General features: G+C 28.8%; 1 protein-coding gene across 1 annotated transcript in view; it reads left to right on the forward strand.

The window, feature by feature from the left end:
• The first annotated feature begins 1,086 nt into the window (after positions 1-1,086).
• Positions 1,087-14,305, forward strand: part of LOC111618090 (serine-rich adhesin for platelets-like) — a 60,237-nt gene continuing 47,018 nt past the window's right edge. Inside the window, exon 1 of the mRNA XM_023359535.1 lies at positions 1,087-1,355. Coding sequence (XP_023215303.1) covers positions 1,168-1,355 — 188 coding nt within the window. The 5' untranslated portion in view covers positions 1,087-1,167. The remainder of the gene's footprint in view (positions 1,356-14,305) is intronic.

Genomic DNA, 14,305 nt, shown 5'->3' on the forward strand with positions numbered 1-14,305 from the left:
CCAACAATGGGGCGGCCGGTTGGTGAAGGACGGAGCCCGACATATCCAGACGGACCACCCCCAGTGACCGATCTGGACGAGTCGAAAAGTCCCCAGGAATTTTTCGACCCGACCAGATCCGATCCCGGGTTCCCCAGAGTGGTAGGCTACCACCTTGACCGCTCGACCATCCGGCCATACAAGACCAACTAGCAGTCATTAGACGCATTCGTAGAACAAGAGTAAAAACCAGACGAACAAATTTTCATCAGTTGAAATATGATACAATTATAATAGCATTCTCGACACGACAGCTTTAGGAATACAAAACCCTCGAGAAATTGTGTTGGGTCCGGGGATAGAATGACTTGTGTCTCTTAGCGGGCCCTTTCATTTTATTTATTTATTTTTGAACAAGTGAAATAGATAGAATGTTTCTTTATTAATAAAAATCAATCTTAAATATTTTATTTTCTGTTCATAAAAATAATGTTAATTTTATGCAATGAGAATCACTACGGAGCTCTAAGTTTCCTCCGAGTCCAGCGAAAAATCTCCAGCTTCCCCTGCCTCTCGAAGGCTCTGCAAAACTCTTAAGGAGAAGACATGTTACTAATATAAACTGAGTTATTATACCCGCGAAATGAATGAAAAGATCATTAGAAGACGAGAGAAGGGGAATTCTGAAAAGTCTTGTGAAGATTTGAAAATCATATTACAGTATATATGTATATATATATATATATATATATATAAATTCCGAAAAGTTATATTAGCTTTTTCATTACTCAATTGCATTTGCAAAAATTTGTATTTTTTGTATATTCTAAATATAATTAAGTTCTACTTTTTATAATGACAAATTTTAATATATTCGACTCTTGAATTGAAACTTCATTTAATGGCCGCAACTGAATAAATCTGAAGCCATAAAGGTAAATACCAATAGATGATATGCAATAAAAACATTATCAAATAAAGGCAAATAATATAAACAATACAATTTATTTCGATGTTTTCTATCACTAAACATTTCGTAGTGATAAATACCCATATAACATTTTTATAAAATAATATACAATTAAACAATGAGCCATCTACCGGAAGAAAACGAAAGTAAAGATAATTCTCCGGATCGCGTTAGTGTCGATATTGAGATTGAAACGGAGTCGGCGAGAACGGGCGAAGATGGACTCGGGAGTGGATCGTATAGGCGCCATGAATAAGTTTTTGGAGGAATTGAACGAGTTTAAAACATCACCCACCGGAGAAGATTATACACATTGGAGGATTGGCTTAATCGGAAATTATTCGTTGAAGCCCGAAGAAATTCAAGCTGAAACCTTGGACTGGGCGCTTCAATTTCTAGAGCAAAGGTGAGAAAATCTCGGTTATCACTATCTTACATCATTAACAACCACGATTAAAATGTTTTGGTGTAAATTCGTTGTAAAAGTTTAACCAGGAAAGTGAATTGGGCCCGGTTATAATTTCCTTGTAATCTTCCTTGTTTTAGTGTCGTAATATCCTTGTGGAGTAGATCCATCGTAATTATATTTTCGGCTGATGACATTTGTGGAATTTGTCCAGAAAATATATGCGACTAAACATATCTTCATTCTAATCTACTTTATTAATTGTTTGTGTATTAGTTGGGAGTAACCCTGTTTTTTTCAATGAATGATACATAGTAAGTGACATCACACAAGATAATTATGGAACAATGTGAGGGTGGGAATCAAACTAGAATTTAAACGTAATTATGACAGTAACTTGTTTCACTCTTGTGTTTTTTATAATATATATTTCACATGTAACATACCACATGTGAATTTTATAAAATAACCTTCACTTTCTCAAATCAAAATATATAATGTGCTACTGCCTTGTTATTAATAAAGGATTACTCAATTTTTGAGAATAAGAATATCAAATTTACACATTTTTCTTCTTTCTTATGACATGTTCTATACTAAGATAATTTAACAATGACTCATATATGTATATAGGCCTATTATATAAATATAATCATTTTTATATGTTTTTTAGATTATAAACTGAAGTATCTAATGATATAGCTTAGTAATGTTAAAATTTAAAATTATATAATTGAGATAGTTTTAATTTAATATGCTATAGTCGATTAAAACTATACAATAAAAATTTGCCAAAAATTAATAATTTCTATAAATGTATTTATTTTTATATAAAAAAAACTTTTAGCTTTTATGTAAATAATAAAATGAAAATTCTACTGAAATTTATGTATTTGACACAAAGTAAGCATTGAAGTGTTCCTAAAATAAAATGTTTATTACTCAAGATCAGCATGGTAAATACTAAAAGTGAATCAAACTACATTTATATTTAAACAATGATAATTTAAGTATACATAATATTTCAAATTATTCAAGTTAAATCAAAGAATTTATTGATAATTGGACTTTTATCTCCACTTAACATTTAAAATTTAGTTTTAGTTTTAAAAAAAAGAATTATTTTTATTACATTATGCCTATTATATTACTTTTTAAGTCAAAACTTTAAAGTGGTGTATAAAATTACAATCATGGTAAAGCATATATTAGAGTGTATATATGTATTTATATTTATATAATTATTTTAATTTTCACTTTTTATTTCTTTGTGTCTAGTCAAGATCATTTTGTACCATTTATTAAATGTAAAAAATAAATTTAGAATTTAATTTTTAATATTTTGTAAATTTTTACTTATTTTTTTTTATTAATTATATTAATACTCAATATACTATTTTAAAACTACATAATTGTTATATATAGTCTTATCAGCTGTCTATATTTGGAATTAAGATGGCTATATACTAAAACAATATTTTTTAATAATTCCTTCATTTTATGCTTGTTCAAATGGTGCTATATTATTTTTGATATACACAAAGCATATCAAAAATATATGTTTATAGTTTTATGTTCATATTTTTTAATCAAATTTAAATAAATTAAGATTTAAATAAAGTCAAAGTTTTATTACTTAGACTTTATTTTCATCACAAAGTGTAATAGTTTCAGTTTGGATTTCTGAGATTCTTCTGTTGTTTTTAGTTTTCTTTTAGGTTTATTGACAATCAGAAATTTAGAATCTGTTGTATTGTTGAAATGTTGTTATTATTTATTAGTGTTTTCTATGATATATTGAATAGTTTTTATAAGATTTACCAAAATATTAAAGTCACTTTATCCTGCAAATTGATAGGATAAGTTTTTTTCAACATTTATGAAATAAACAAAGTCATTTTCGTAGGCTAAACCATTTTTGTTAATGTTTTGCACTAACATTCATGATGTTAATTTTAGAAAACATGAAGTGCTGACTTATCTCAAAACTTAAAATCTTTATTTGTTTTAATCTTGTGATTAAAATTTTAAAAAATCAAAATATCAAAATATTGGAACATGAATTTGACCACAGTATTAATATTTATAATATGGTCTTTTTATTACTTATGTAATAATAGTGAATTTTAGAAGTTAAAATTGCCCTTAAATTATATATTGATGGTTCAAAGATGCATTTTTTTTTTTTTTGCATAGTCATTATTTGTAAGATGGAAAGGATGTCAGCTCATTATTCAAGATGTAACTTTGATTATAAAATGTTTTGGATGTCACATTTTTGATATGAAAATTAGATTACAATCAATATGTTATTAAATAGCCTGTTATAAGATGTTAAAAATTAATTTAAATTTTATAATTTCATAAACAGAATTTTAAATGTTAGATAATAAACATGACTAAGTGCAAATAGATTAATTAGCTAAGTTAGGGTTAACTATCAAGCTAGAAACATGACAGTTAATCCTGCTCTATCATTTGATTATTATTATTTTAACTTGAGCTTGATATTTTGTATATATTTAAAAAATAACTAAAATAGAAAAAAAGGACTATTAAGACAAAACCACATAAACTACATTAAGTAATGAAAATAATAATAATAATAATAAATTATATTAATTATACCTGTTTGACTAAATAATAAATTTCTTTATATGATAAAAGCCTGATAGACTGTAATCATCAGACCATTCAACAGGAAGTTAAAATCTTATTTCATTCATCCAATTGCTATTTAGAAAACACTATATAAAGATTTATTTTACTATGGTCTTCTAAGTCAATTTATTTAATAATATTTTAAATTGTATTCAAATGTTACTTTAACTAATATTAAATAGATTTTTACATTGTAGAGCAATGTTTTCTAACCTTTTTGAATTAGTGACACACTTTGAATTTAATTAGATTACTGAAACACGCCATAATTTTTAAAATAAATTTTGATAATATGAAAGTTAAGTTTACCAAGATAAAAACTCACAATTTTAAAAACATACTAAACAAGTAAAATGACTATTTGAATGAATGTATAAAGAGCTAGTATCAGTCTTTAAGCTGGTAGGCTGCAATGTTTAAAAAAGCTACAGAGAGTTGGTATGTCAGCATATGCATAGACACAGACAACTTTTATGAGGGAGTGAGTGGTAAACTGAAGGGAGTGTCAGCAGAACTGGTGGTTTCCCAAACCATATGTCAGCAGCACACGGAAATGTGTGAACGAGGAAGGAATACTAAATAAAGCTGGAGTTGTGACTCAGGATTATAGACCCAAATTCGGGGAAAGGAAGGAATGACCAAAAGATAAAAAGTAGTGAGAAAGGTTAAATAGATCATCCGTTATGCAAATATTGACCCTTAATTTTCTAACCTTCTTTTTCTTTATCTTTTGTCTTTTCTCTCCTTTCCCCACATTTGGGGCTATAATCCTTTGAGTCCCAACTCCAGCTTTATTTAGTATTCCTTCCAACATTGCAAGATTTGGCTACTTTTTGGGCTACATATTATTTATAAATATATTAGTTGAATAGAAATGCACTTTAAAATGGTGTTTCGTCTATTATTAATTAGGGAACCAAATAAAACAAATATTTGTGTTGTTCAAATAAATTTTTGTTTGTCTTCTTTATAATAAATGAATATATTTTTACATAAAAATTGAAAGTATCTGTAGAAGTAATTTTTTAAAATATCCTTTTTCATGATAAAGTTTTAATACTTATTATTTTAATCTAGACATGTTAATCTTTAAACATACTTGTATATTTAAGGATTGGGCCATAAGTATATATAATATTCCATTACTTCTTCCAATGTGGCCCAGAAAAACAGAGGTTGGACACCCCTGCTGTAAAGTTTAAAAAAATGAAACAAATGAAAATGGTAACATTATCTCTAATTTTTGTTAGAAAAATGCAAAATGGAAACATGCATATATTAGAAAGAGAAACTAAACAATGTTAAATGAATCAAAATATTTAATTTGATTAAATGCTTTTCAACATTTTTACTCCTATCTCCAGATCAACTATTAATACATTCTGATAATTTGAATCAAACATTCATTGAAGAGTTGTTTTTACAAAATTACAATATTCACACTCATGATCATACTAAATACATGTAACATAATGAGAAAATTCTTAAAGCAGATGTGTACATATTAAAAACTGTTAACAAAACAGAACTGTTGGATATAATCTAGAGAAATGAACTGGAGTTATCAATATGTAAACATTGAGTCATCTCACACCTTAGGACTCTTTCTCTACTGGTACATGCAAAAAATTTGTTTATTGTAATTTATTTGTTGTAACAAGGAACTTCTGCCAATATTAATTAAATTTATTTTAGACAAATTCACATCAGAGCAATGCAAAAATCATTGAATTTTATTTCAAAATTCAGTTTTTCATTATTCTAATGCAGAAAGATTTCAATTGGTCTTCATGTCAACCCAATTTGGCAGTATCAAATTTTTTCTTTGAGGTTATCTGAAGAACCTGATCTATGTCGATGAGATTCAGACCATTCAGTAGCATAAAGACAACAGTTGAGAAAAAAATTCAATTAGGATTGCCAATATCTTCATGAGGTAGAAGTAATGAGAATATATGTATATTTTTACTTAGAAGCTGATATTCATATTGAACTAATTTATGCTCTGCTATTCATGTTCATTTCAATAAAAACTATTTGGTTAATACAAATATTTTGTTAGTTTTTTCTTGTTCTATAATAAGTATGATTTAGAAAAATAATTATCAAAATTGCACTATTTTGAAATCTTTGAACTATCCATTATTTCAGTTTATATGAAAAGTGATATGAATTATAAAATTTAATGGATAATTATACAGATACATTATTTGGACTAAAAGTAGGATGTTATGCTGCCATCTTGTATTAAATTTAATAATTAAAAAATAATAGTCATTAATTTTGACTATTATTGAGAAAAAGTTTTATTTGGAATAGACTCAATCTTAAATTTCTGCTTACTGTGCAAATATGTTACTAATTATAATTTAGAGTTAGTTTTTGATATATAGTTTGGGTAAAAGTTTGATTCCTCAGTTCTCCAAGGAAGTCAGTCATAGTAAACAGAAGTAGCAAACAAGTTCCACTCTGGATTGATCCTTTCTTCCAGAATAGTCTAAATTAATTAATGAGATTTTGAAGGATGAGAAAAGAATTTATGAAACAAAAGATACACATTATTAAAATAGTGATTATTTTTTTAAATAAGAGAGACAAGAAGGCAGGATGCTACTTAGGAAAGATAGGAAGCTACTTATCACAGATTTGAGAATACAGTCGAACTTTGTTATAACAGATTCAGATAAAACAGACACACTGCTATTATAGACTAATTTTCTGGATGTGGCCAAATGCCAATTTTTTTATATGTAAATTGACTTAGATATTGTGGTCTCTAAAACAATCAGGTTGTGCTGTCTAGCACAAAAATTGCCACTTGACGATATTTTTATTTATTAAAATGGCAATAAAAATACAATACTTATGATAGAAATCCTAGTCTGCTTATTTTGATGTTCAGCATAAAATTGAATTGAACTTCAGGAAAAACAGCAGAATATAGAGCTTCTGTGAGATGGGAAGTTCCTTGCACCACATACCTAGTGATGTTGTGATGTCACATGGCAAGTTCAGACAGGAAAGCAGGAAGTAACCTTGTGAACTGAAGATGGTTTTTATGTAATGCCATCAAGTATTTCCAGATTGGAAATTTTTTATTGACTGAAAGAAAATTGAGGAAATTGAGAAAAAAAAATAGTTGGAAAGCAATAGTTTTTTAATGTAAATTTACTTTCAATGACAGTTTATTTTTATTAAAATTAAACAGAATAATTTATAAGAACTGCTAAAAATGCCCTACATGGATGTGAATGTGTACTTCTTATAAAAACAATTGAAGCTCAATATTCATATTAAAACTAGTTCAGTTTTCATGTATTTAAAAAAAAAATACTTTTCACTTTTATAAAGCTTCCATTTCTGCATTGGTAACACAGAAGTGAAAAATAAGCCGCAGTATTTTTTTGGCAGGAGGATTTAAATTGATTTTCAATATGATTTTTTTGGCAGGCCAGATCTCGAAAACAAAGCAGAATTTGAAAAATGTTTATAGATAATATTAAGTTTATTTTTTACTCTAGAATCGAGACATAAAATATTGGTTTGGTGTTTCATTTCATCTTGTATATTCTGTAATAAGCTTCTAAAAAAAGCTTCTTAATTATTTTGTATTGTACAAAGAGGACAAATTACTGAAAACTTTATCAATTTTAAAGATAAATAGGAGTGTTTATTCATTTTGATTAAAGTGTGCTTTGATGTACAGAAAATGAACAGAAGAGAACTAAAGGTTAGGTATACATGTATCTAGTGTTTTTGGGAAAAATTGTGATGTCAGATTTAATGCCTGTGGTATGCAAAAAATTTTTTACATTTTTAAAGATACTCTTGGTCTAAAGAAAAGGGTGAGTTTGTAATTGCAAATTAAAACTGACAGATAACCCCCATCATCACAATTTTCATCTGCTTTCAAATTGAATTTTAACTACAGATAACCAGATTACCCTTAAGAAACTAGTTAACAATCTAGTTAACCTAGTCTAATAAATACTATGATTTTTTTCTGTATTTTGTATTTTAAGGTAGACATTTTATGATTTATTTGATAATTTATCATCTGTTTGAGACTTTTGTTATTGATAACACCATCATGATGAAATTTTAATGACTTCTCTTTATTTCCTCTAAATCAATAATACAAAAATTTTAGTTTGAAAAAATTTGGCCAAGTAAATTTAAAAGTTAAAAAATTGTAGCTGATACACTTATTTTAGTCATTATATCTTAATCCAAAGACTTCAAAAGATAGTTTTCAAAAAGTTTCTTAAACTAAAAATTACATCCTAGTATAGCATTTTATCCTAGACAGATTTATATCAAAAATTGTAAACAAAGTACTGCAGCTGTATATATTGAATTTTGTTTAAAGTAATCTGGATCAGCGTCTACTGAAATTTAGATAACATAACTGACAAATGTATTTTCATGTTAGCTGAAGTTGGTATAGGTGTTAACAAGTTAATATAAATTTGAATTCCATTTTAAAGGTTTTTGTAAATTTTATTAAAATCCACATAGGAATCAAAATTTAATTAATTTATTAATAATTAAAATTTATAATACAGTGGTGCCTCATATAACATACTTAATCCATTCCAGGTGCACGTCTGTTAAGTGAAAAGTTCATTATATGAAACGTATTTTCCCATAGAAATATATGTTAAAACATATAATTCGTTATGCAGCATAAAATAACCATACTGTACCATAAAATGAAAATGGAGCAGTCACCAATTATGCCAGATAGTCAGATGTTGTGAGGAGGTGGAGGAACACTTTCTTCGCACATTCATACAGATACAGACTTTTTACACATTGCAGCAGGTCTCTTTTTATTGTTTTTTAATCAGAGTCAGATTCAGGGGAGGCTATTGGAGCTTGCAGGGTCAACTCCTCTTGTTTCATCCTTTGTTATTTGGCAGCTGGCTTCTTGAAAATCATGTTCAGGGTGGTCTGTTTCTCTCTCTTTTTCAACACCTGTTGGAAATGATGGGCAAGGGTGTCATTGTAGAGATCATTGATCCTGTTGGCCTCAGCTCTGTTTGGATAATGAGTGTTGGTAAACTCCTGAACCTCTCCCCATTTGACAAGGAAGTTTTTGTCAACTTTCACTCCTTCTGATGATTTCTTGCTTTGTTTCAATTGAAATCACCTTTCTGTTTTTTTAGAAGCCATGATTTGCACAACACTTGAATAAATGTAAATACCCTGCACTGAGGTGATGTACGTAATAAACAAGGGAGCAAGCCGAATCCCAACGGGAGCTCTGTACTTCAGATATACTAATAATATATTCTAATAATACTAATATATTATAAAAATAGCAGATTGTCATTGGCAACAGCAAAAGAGTGGAAACAGCATTTGCACTTGTTCACAGAAAGACCGTTGTTCACCTCACGTAACTGCTGAATGGAAAGTCTGTTGTTCGCAGCCAGTCCATTGCTCAAGTCACATAATGGCCAAACAGAAAGTCCATTGTTCGCAGTGTACATTATACGAGGCACCACTGTAGATGGCCTATCTATAGCCTAAAGATGCTAAGCATAAATTCAAGTAAATTTGCTCTAATTTTAACTTGAAACTTTTGACATAATCTTTGATAATGAATTAAAAATGTTGTTTTGGAAATTACCATATTTTTAAAGACAACATAATTTAACTTTAACATAATTTATAATATAATTTATATATACAGTGATTTATAGAAACATTAATATTTATTTGGTCTTTAGAATATTTTAATTTTATATAAATATGTTTATTGCTTTTTAAATCTTAAGTTTTAATCTATAAATTAATCTCTGGATAAATTTTTTATGTTAAGAAATAAGGAATGGACTAAGAGAGATTAAATTTTCCTTCATATAAAACCTGTGATCAGTTAAAACAGTTTTTAGTAGAAGAATATACTGTATATATATTTTTATCTAAAGAAAACACAAATATATTTACATATGAAATGTTAGATATTAAAAGGGAAAATAGTAGAATGAATTAATGAAAAAAACAAGCAATTATTTTATTGTGACATCATTACAATGCCAGGCTGCAATTTTTAATCATATTTTTAATTTATTTAATTCAAAATACAGTAGAGCCTTGATTATCCGACTCAATTGGAGACTGGGGTTGGTCGGATAATTGAAAAGTCGGATAACCGAAAAGTATGAAAAAATCCATTACAGTAGAGTCTCGATTATCCGACCCAATTGGGGACTGGGGTTGGTCGGATAATTGAAAAGTCGGATAACCGAAAAGTATGAAAAAATCCATTATTAGTGTAGTATATTATTATATCCCATGTAATTAGTATAGTATTAGTATATTGCTATTAACCTACTTCGCGTTGAATTTTCATCGATGTTAAGCCTAACAAAAATTTTTTAAAATAAGAATTGTCGCTATTGTATCGTTAAAAATTAGAAAATTAAGCCTCGTTTAAATACTGGCTCATTTTCATGGTCGAATGAGTGTTGCCAGCTAAAACAGGTAAAAATAATATTAAAGTAGCCAAGACAAAGGCCAAATATTGTAGCGCCACATCACTAGCGGACATTTGAAGTTTGCCAACTAGGACAGTCGGTTAACCGAGGTGTCGGTTAATCGGGGGGTCGGATAATCGAGGCTCTACTGTATATGATTTCCACCTCAAATTTGTGTTTTGCCCCTGTACCTCATACTTTTCCTGTTAGCAATAGAGTTGTACCAATCGTCTAACTAACTAACTTTTAGGGGAAAATTTTTGAATTGAAATAACATGACTTTCAGTTTGCATCAGAAGTTCATATAGAGTTAATTGATGCCTCCTGTCCCTAAGCTTTCCATATCTGGTCACCGTTTTCATCTGTCTAACTCCATTCTTGAGATTAAGGAAGACAGACAGACGGACAGCAGTGGGAATTTTTTCAAATTGCAGCCCAATTATAAAAAAATAGAAGAAAACGAAAGAGTGCACAAAAATTGGACAAAATAATTTGAAAACCACCTGTTTTACAATCAAGTTTAACTCTTTCTGAGACATGTGCCATCACAAGTACCACTTATTTTTTTCTCATTTGCATAAAATATTACTATCAATAAACTTTGTTACTTTCACTGTTGAAAAGTCTGTTTGCCCGTTTTTGATAGTGATTATGTCAGATCTTACAGACTTCCAGAGGGGAATGATTGTTGGTGTGCACCTAGTAGGGGCATCTGTGACCAGAGTTGAAAGTTCTACTGTTTTCTTGATCACATCTCAGTACATGAATACAAGAAAAAGTCTGCTGACTGAAGCAGCTGTGAAAGAAATTTGTTGACTGCTATGGATATCTAATTGATATCGAAATCTGAGAATCCATCAAGGAAAAATGAGAAACCACTGAAAAGGAAGAAGTTGATAATATTAATCAGGATGAATTGGATTCTTTGTCTCTGATTTCATCTCAAGAAGTAATAAAGGTATTGAAAGTTGTTCAACAGTATTTGGAACAAAATTTTGAGGAATACAATTCATTTTATGATATACAAGATGTGATTACAATTTTTCAAAATATTTTTTGTAAACAATGCAAAATTATTGATACAATAAATCACCAAACGATTGCCTAAATATTGGGCTATAATATGGCTAATTAAATGATTGGTATAAAGTAATTTGACAGTAGAGGTAAACGTTAGGTGCCATCTCTTAAGTAAATTAATAATTATAATTAAATAAATGCATTATTAAATAAATTAAGAACCTTCTGGAATAAAATTTAATTTGCCATATTATAGCCCGATATTTAGGCGATTGTTTGGTGATTTATTGTATACCACTCAGGCTTTGTGATATTATTTAATTACTGATATTTTTTGCTATTGAAAAAACTGTATCTAGATTAAATAAATTAGTTAATATAATAAAAACTAAATTATCAGAAGACTACATTTCTTTAATACTGTATATGATCAAAGCTAAAATAAAAAAAGGTTTTTAAGCTGACTGAGTTTGGTTGTTTTTGAAAGCAGTTTGGTTTAAAGCAACAAAGTTTCTTTTAAGCAGAGTTCAGCTGTTGGAAACTTTGCTTGATAGGCAACTCTTTTATCAGGTCTGACTTGTTTTATATTAAGCAGACTCAATTGTTTTATGCTATACTAACTTTGATTTGAAGTTAGAAAAAACTTTCGAGAAAATAATTACAGTAGTTAGAAAGATAGGATTAAGAATGATTAAACAAAAAGTGATACACGAAATGACTGCCAGATTAAATCAGCTACTTTGCCATTGTTATTTTAAATTAAATTTTAAATAATTTGGTACTAGAGGTAAGTGTTAGGTGCTATCTCTTATTAAATTTAATAATTATAATTAAATTAATATTAATAAATAGTTTAGGATATTCTGGAAGAAAAGAATTGACCTGGAGTGGGACTAAAACCCACAATTCACACTTACTGTGTAGATGCGTTGTTAGTTGCGCTACCCAGACCTTCATCCAGATCTTCCTTTCCTGACATTTAATTTTGATCTAACTATCTTCAGTTACCTTGACATCAATTAAATGTCTGGAAGGGAGGATCCGGATGGAGACCTGGGTAGTGTAACTGGCAATGCACCTGCAATGTAAGCAAGAGTTGCAGATTTGAGTTCTGTTCCAGGCAGATTCTTTTCTTCCAGAATATTCTAAATTTTTTTTTAAATATTAATTTAATTATAATTATTAAATTTAATAAGAGATCGTGCCTAATGCTTATCTCTAGTACCAAATTATTTAGAATTTAATTTAAAATAATAGCAGTAAAGTAGCCCAATTTAGTCCTGCAGAAGTTTGGCATATTACTAAAATTTGGGATGTTTATATATGTATAAAAAATGATACAGTCCTTTCACATTAAGATTCTTTTATTGTTGACAAGATTAGCAAGTACTTTTGACATTGCATTGATGTTACAAAGTACATCACAAATTTGACTTACACCCTTGTATTATCCCTGCTACCTCATTTCAACCATCTAAATATATAAATGCCATTTTTGCTCTTATATAAAGAGCATGATCCTTCACAATTCCTTGTACATAAAGAGCTGGGATTACAACTATTGCTGTTCAGAGTTATTCATATGCTAAGTTCAAACATATTAAAAATTGTGTACACAGATCTCTCTTCCATCCCACAACACTATACACTAAAAATGAAAAACCAGCCTTTGTAAGCCCATCCACTCCATATTTAGGATCCATCTCGCAACATAAAGTTGCTTGGCACTAAATCGGGGCTATACACTGGATGTTTAAAAATTTCCAAGTTGGGTGGAAGTCTGAAAGGTGGTGGAAGCCTTCATGCACCTTTAATGTGTGAAGACTTCCACCTCTTCCCTGAACTGAAAATGTGGCTAGAAGCGCAGAGATTCAAGACTAATGACAGTCTTCAAAACAACATCTCAAGTCACAGGCAGTAACATTCTATGAAGAGAGGATTGCAAACTTGTCCACAGATATGACAAATGCCTCAATCTTCACAGTGATTATGTCAAAAAGTAACCATGTTTGTACCTAACTTTTGGTAACAAATTAATTTTGTTATTTACACTTGTCTTTGTTTTAAGGGCCAGTGGAGATTGAAAAAAAAACTGCCCTCATATATTGTATTTTCTTTATATAAGAAATGAGATATATTTCTTTATTATTAAAATATAATTTTTTGTTACTACTATTATGAAATTCTTTGATAGATTAATAAGAAAATGACTGAGAAATCACTTTCCTATTAATCTATCAAAGAATCAGAACAACAATATGGTTTTATGACTGAAAGATCACATATATATTGATCATTTACTGGCATGAAACTTCTAGAAAATAACAATATTGAATTGAAACAAATTGCATTTATAGATTAAAAGAAAATATGAATGATGTACTTGGAAAACTTGTAAATGTAGAACTAGTATGATGTGTGTAGTTTTTTTCTCATTATTTCAAAAATGATTCTTCTTCTTTCTCATTATTATATACATTTATTTATTTATTGAAACTACAAAAGACTATTTTCTTTTTAGAATTGTTATTGACCAATAACTTTTCTAGAAGAAAAAGTAAACTGTGTTCTTTGGTTGGATGAGCTGAAATCAGTCACTTGTCCAAAGAAGGGTCCATGGGTCAATAACAATTTAGATAAGAAATATAGTCATTCTAAAGTTTCATAAAAAGATGGTAGTGGATAAGAAGAATAATAATTATTATTTGAAATAATGGGAAAAAACTAGACAACAGACTTACAAATGTTTTTTGCAGATCAATTCCATAGTTCCAAAACTATTAA

Source organism: Centruroides sculpturatus, unplaced genomic scaffold, assembly GCF_000671375.1.
Source record: "Centruroides sculpturatus isolate CEXI.00-Female unplaced genomic scaffold, Cexi_2.0 scaffold155, whole genome shotgun sequence".
Lineage (NCBI taxonomy): Eukaryota > Metazoa > Arthropoda > Arachnida > Scorpiones > Buthidae > Centruroides > Centruroides sculpturatus.